The sequence below is a fragment of the Asparagus officinalis genome, chromosome 8 (assembly GCF_001876935.1).
Source record: "Asparagus officinalis chromosome 8, Aspof.V1, whole genome shotgun sequence".
Lineage (NCBI taxonomy): Eukaryota > Viridiplantae > Streptophyta > Magnoliopsida > Asparagales > Asparagaceae > Asparagus > Asparagus officinalis.
The window spans coordinates 104,381,841-104,388,018 of NC_033801.1; the positions used below are offsets into that span (position 1 = coordinate 104,381,841).

Genomic DNA, 6,178 nt, shown 5'->3' on the forward strand with positions numbered 1-6,178 from the left:
TGGTGGGAATTTTCTTCAGGGGAGTATTCCTTCTTCTTTAAGCTCATTAAGGGGTATTCAGGAATTAGATGTTTCGAAAAATAACCTGTCGGGGGAAATACCAAATTTCCTTCAGGAGTTGCCTGATCTACTCTATTTGAATCTCTCCTTCAATGATTTTGAAGGTGCCCTGCAGGCTTGGGGTCTTTGAAAATGTAAGTAAATTCTCAGTTACTGGAAACAGTAGGCTTTGTGGAGTAAACCCAGAAATTCACGTACAAGCTTGTACCTTTCATTCTTCAAACAAGAAGGTTCGCTCAAGTACGTTGATAGTGATCATTGTCGTCACATGTTCATTTCTATTTTTATCTGTGTTCTTTCTTTTCCTCTTTCGATGGTACTGGAACAAAAGCTCAAGAAGAATACCCACTGTTTTAAAAAACATCCGCCTAGTCCGCTTAGGCATACGCTTAGGCCTAGGTGGTGCCTAGGCCGCCTAACTAGCGTCTAGCGCCTAGGCGGTATTTAGGCTGCCCACCTAGATTTTATGAACGTTTAGGGGAGCACTATCTGCTTACGTGGATTGCATCATGTAGGTCTTGATTGTGATTTTATGTGTCATAGCCTACACGTCCTCCAAACTCCATTAACCTCCAAATATGAACACCTCCACTACCTCCTCTGACCTTCAGCAAAACCTCATCGACCACCACTTAAATGAAGAAAGAAAAAAAATGACCAGAAACCGTTTAGGCGTCCGCCTAGGCGACTAAGCGTTGGTCGCCAAGTCCGACGCCTAGAAGCGCCCAGCGTTTAATGTAACATTGAGAATACCTCATCACAGTATACCCATAATGGAGCAACATGAGAAAGTCTCTTATGCTGAGCTAGTGAAAGCCACAAATGGGTTCTCTGCAGGCAATATGATTGGAATCGAAAGTTTCGGGACGATATATAAAGGAATATTTGATGAGGATAGAAAGAAAATTGTTGCGGTGAAGGTATTAAATCTTCAAATGCAAGGAGCATCCAAGAGCTATATGGCAGAATGTGAAGCCTTGAGAAACATCCGACATCGAAACCTTGTCAAGATCTTTACAACTTGTTCAAGTGTAGATTTCAGGGGTGATGACTTCAAAGCTGTGGTCTTTGAGTTCATGCGCAATGGTAATTTAGATGATTGGCTGTATCCGAAAGTAATTGAGCAATTCAAACCAAAAAAACTGAACTTGATGGCAAGATTGAACATAGCCATTGATGTGGCTTCTGCTTTAGATTATTTACACCATCAATGTGGGACACCAATAATTCACTGTGATTTGAAACCTAGCAACATTCTTCTCGGCGATCACATGACTGCCCATGTTGGAGATTTTGGGCTGGCAAGGTTTCTGAAGGAAATCGTCAGCAAGTCATCTCAGAACTCTATGAGTTCAGTTGGCCTCAGAGGAACTATTGGATATATTGCTCCAGGTGAAAACTTCTAGTTCTTGCTTGTGTTAATATTTACACTTATTAGAAGTCTATAATTTTTCAGAAGGAGAACTATATTCAACATCTCCTGTCGGTTGAAATATGACTATTACAGTAGTTTGGCTTCTGGAAGTTTAAAATCTTGTGACTCCAACTCTCTCCCTACATGCAAACATTATCCAAAACATGGGTTTCTTACTCATTTTTTTTTTCAAGTATATGCAATGCTTGTTTAGTCCCTCCAAAGGTTTGCATGTCTATATGCTGATATTATCATAACCAATCTATCATATCTGAATGCTTTAATTAGAAACCTCACTGGAGATATTCTCTTGGTTACATATACACAAAAAAAACTATAGATTTGGGATAAGTTTCACAAAACCTGAGAAGTTTAGCCATTTTGAGATAACGCCCAAAATTTTTGGAAATGTCACTTAATCCCCGACTTCTTGGGGGTTATCTGAAAAGGTTTTGGGGGTTAAGCGACACTTCCAAACTTTTCTTGCAGTTATGTAAAAATGGGCCAAACTTCTTTGTGGTTTTGTGATATTTTCTCAGTGATTTAATCAGAGAAATATATTGGATTAAGGCCCACTAACTTGCATGTATCCTGAAACAGAGTACGGTGTGGCAAACAAAGCTTCAACTGCTGGAGATGTATATAGCTATGGAATTCTTCTGCTGGATATGATTACTGCAAAAAGACCCACTGATAATGATTTTGTAGGAGGCCATAGTCTTCACAAGTTTGTGGAGATGGCGTTCCCTGAGAAAATCACAGATGTTGTTGATGCTCGTCTTCTCCTACAAAAAGATGGCAAAGCGAATGATGATGACAATGATGGTGATCATCATTATGATGACGATGATGATTGGAGCCTGAATGACACAAGCGTTATCGAATGTGCTGCTTCGATGCTTAGGCTTGGCATCTTGTGTTCAAATGAATATCCAGAGGAGAGAATGGAGATGGGAGATGCCATTAAAGAATTGCACAAGATTAGGGATACGTTCTTAAGAAATGGAACTCCTGAAGAGAGAAGCAGAGATCAGATGAATTGTGGAGGTCCATCTTTAGCTTTTCAAGCAACAAACGACTGATACTTATTATTGAAAATGTTTAAGAGTTGGTTTGTACAGTTTGCGGAATACTTTCATGATAGGAAGTGGACGATGTATATTTCCATCAAAATTATTGTTAAGATGAATCAGTAAACATTAAGAGTAAAAACAACGTTAGGAGCTAGCCGTTTCGAACTCTAAGACCATTATGCTCTTTTGCTAAGGGTTAGCAGGGAATTTTTTGCTGTGGAGGTATTAAATCTTGAGATGCAAGTAGCAGCCAAGAGCTTTTGTCATAATGAGAGCAATTCAAACCAATATCGAACCCTACGTCTTCTGCCTCGGACTAGCCAGGGTTCTGGAGGAAATTTTTTTCTCAGAAGTTCTCAGATAACCTCAAAAACTTTTGCATTTTTCTGAATATATAGAGTTAATTGCATATTAGTGTCTTGGATCAGCCTTTACTGCCAAATAGTCCCTTAAATCACATCATTTTGCTTATTTGGCCCTTAAATCTTCAATTTTAATGCTAATCCACCCCTCTTGTCAGGTGGGTTTTTTTTTGTTAATTACAGACATAAGTCATCTACCTCATAGACTCAACTGTTGGATTTAATCTAATAAATCTATTTGTGGGCACATATGATTAATCAATGTGTATTGCTATCATCTAATAAATCTATTTGTGGGCACATATGATTAATCAATGTGTATTGCTATCTTTCAGGATAACCCACTGAAGTGATATGATTAATCAATGTGTATTGCTATCTTTCAGGATAACCCACTGAAGTGATCAATTAATTTGGGTTAATTCAGTATTTAAATAAGTCATGGGGTTATATTTGCAGATACCAGGTTGTAATTGTGATTTGTTAAGGGGCCAAATTGTAAAAGTACAACATCTATAAATAAGGGGTTATGGTCCCTAACCTAGGGTTACATTCTCTAATTCTCTTCACCTCCATCTAGAGAGAAATTCGGCTAGAGAGAACCCTAAGGTTAGAAGATCTAAAAACCCATGTCAAGGTTCATCTATGGATTCAGGTATAAGCTTCCGCTCTTTTGATTCTTGTTAATCTCTTCGAATTAATCATGGCTATATGGTTTTAGATCTCAAGTTTTATGATTCAGATCTAACAAGTGGTATCAGAGCCACCTTGATTAATTCTTAGGGATTTAAGTTTTATTGGGTTTTTTGATCTTAAATCTCTGGTTAAAAATTCAGTTTTGTTGTTCGGATGAACAGTAACGAAAAGTTATTCGGATGAACAGTAACGAAAATGTTTTCGGATGAACAGTAACGAAAACTTTTTGGATTTTTTTTTTTTTGATTTTTCGGTGATTTTTTTGTGATCTGGATCAAGAAAATTTTCTCTGATTCTGGATCTGTTTTTTGAAAATAAAAATCAAAGATTTTTTGGGTTTGGTCTTCGGTCCCATGCTCCTCGCCGGCGATGTTTCGCTGGCGGCCTCGCCCTCAACTCCGACGGCGGCGGCGGCGTCAGGAAACCCTAGGGTTTTGACCTCTTGTGTGCCGGAGCAATGGCGGCGGCGGTTTCAATTTGAAACCCTAAGGGTTCGTGCGTGAAAACGTGGCGAACATTAAGGAGGTGGTTTCCTCAAATTTTGGCGAAGCTGAACGCTTCAAACGAACTTCGCGTTCGTTCAAATTTAACCGAACTTAGCGTTCGTTATGAGGTGAGCGTCAAGCTCAATTTAAACGAACTTCGCGTTCGTTCTCATGTGAGCCTCGCGCTCAACTCAGGTGAGCGTCAAGCTCAATTTTAACGAACTTCGCGTTCGTTCTCAGTTGAGCATCGCGCTCAAGTTTAACGAACCTCGCGTTCGTTCTTAAGGTGAGTCTCGCGCTCAGGATTAAGGTGAGCCTCGCGCTCAAGTTTAAGTCGAACCTCGCGTTTGTACTTTAGACGAACCTCGCGTTCGTACTTCAGACGAACCTCGTGTTCGTACGTCAGACGAACCTCGCGTTCGTACCTCAGACGAACCTCGCGTTCGTACCGCAGACGAACCTCGCGTTCGTACTTCGATCGAACCTCGTGTTCGTACTTCAGTCGAACCTCGCGTTCGTACTTCAGTTGAACCTCGTGTTCTTTTATCAAACGAACCTCGCGTTCGTTCATTTTCAGACGAACCTCGCGTTCGTGCTTAAGTGAGTCTCGTACTCAATACAGTCGAACCTCGCGTTCGAAGTCAAACGAACTTCGGGTTCACTATGGTTAAGCCTCGGCTTTTCATGGGTCCACTTTGGTATACTTAATTTATTTAATTAAGTTATGGGCCCTAATTAAGCTATGAGACCCCAATTAAGGTTTTTTGGAAATTCAGTTGATTTAAATTAAAACCTTTTAATTTAAATCTAATTTGGTTTTTTAATCAATTATTTAATTCAAATATTATGACACTAATGTATTAAGGTTGTCTCTCACTCAAATTGATTAATTGAAACAAGAAGTTGCCAAAGTAACCTCTCTTGTGTAGATTGTTCATGAGGAATGTGAGATGTTTTGTGTGTATGCTTTCGTGTAAATATTTAATCGGCCCAAAGGAAGGTTAATATTTATTTAGACTGTATACACATCTGCGATGATAAGCGTGTGACAATTATAAGGTTTACATGTGAATAATGAATCGATCCAAAGATAGTTTCATTATTTGACATGAGTTATTGTCAATGTTTGATCATTGCAACAAGGTATCACTTACAAGTTAATATTACTGTCCAAAGACTTGATATTAATGTTGTGCCGGTATCTTGGATGGGGATTGTCATTATTTGAATTTTATTGATTATGGTTATTGATGTGAGCATTCTTTTGTTTTATTTCAGCTAATGCATCTGCTGCAACAATTTCTGCTAACATCAACTCAATTCCCATGCTAAATGGGACAAACTTCAAGGTTTGGAAAGAGAACATATTAATTGTTCTTGGCTGCATGGATCTTGACTATGCATTAAGAACTGAACAACCCCAACCTCTCAATGCGGATAGCACTCCTGATGCAAAGAAGGAGCATGAGAAGTGGGAGCGTTCAAATCGCATGAGTCTTATGATCATTAAGCGCGGCGTTCCGGAAGCCTTCAGGGGCATAGAATCCGAAGGGATTACTAAGGCTAAAGATTTCCTTGCCGAAATTGAGAAGCGTTTTGCGAAAAACGATAAGGTAGAAACAAGCACGCTTTTAGCTCGCTTGATTTCAATGAAGTATAAGGGCAAAGGAAATATCAGGGAGTACATTATGGAAATGTCTCATATTGCTTCAAAGCTTAAGGCACTTAAACTCGATCTTTGTGACGAGTTATTAGTGCATCTGGTTTTGTTGTCTCTTCCTGCACAGTTTAACCAATTTAAGGTCAGTTATAACTGTCAAAAGGAGAAATGGACTCTAAATGAGCTCATTTCATACTGTGTGCAAGAAGAAGACAGGTTGAAGCAAGATAAGACAGAAAGTGCTCATTTGGCCTATGCCTCTAAGGATAAGGGCAAGAAAAGGAAGAATGATAAGGAAGCTGCTAAGGGTCCAGTTGAGAAGAAACAACATAAGGATAATCAGGGTTGTTTCTTCTGTAAGAAGCCTGGACATGTAAAGAAGGACTGTACAAAATATCACGCCTGGCGTGATAATAAGGGTACGTTCC

The 6,178-nt window shown here is 39.3% G+C and overlaps 1 protein-coding gene across 1 annotated transcript; it reads left to right on the forward strand.

Annotated features, from left to right (window-relative positions):
- On the forward strand, window positions 834-2,556 carry LOC109821641 (probable LRR receptor-like serine/threonine-protein kinase At3g47570). Its single transcript, XM_020387815.1, has 2 exons — window positions 834-1,452; window positions 2,075-2,556. The coding sequence occupies exons 1-2, from the start codon at window positions 834-836 to the stop codon at window positions 2,554-2,556; spliced, it is 1,101 nt and encodes a 366-aa protein (XP_020243404.1).

Excerpts from the sequence above, each read along its gene's own strand:
- LOC109821641 (XM_020387815.1), top strand. The coding sequence starts at position 834 with ATGGAGCAACATGAGAAAGTCTCTTATGCTGAGCTAGTGAAAGCCACA. Across the intron at positions 1,453-2,074 it reads TATTGGATATATTGCTCCAG|AGTACGGTGTGGCAAACAAA; the intron begins GTGAAAACTTCT and ends ATCCTGAAACAG.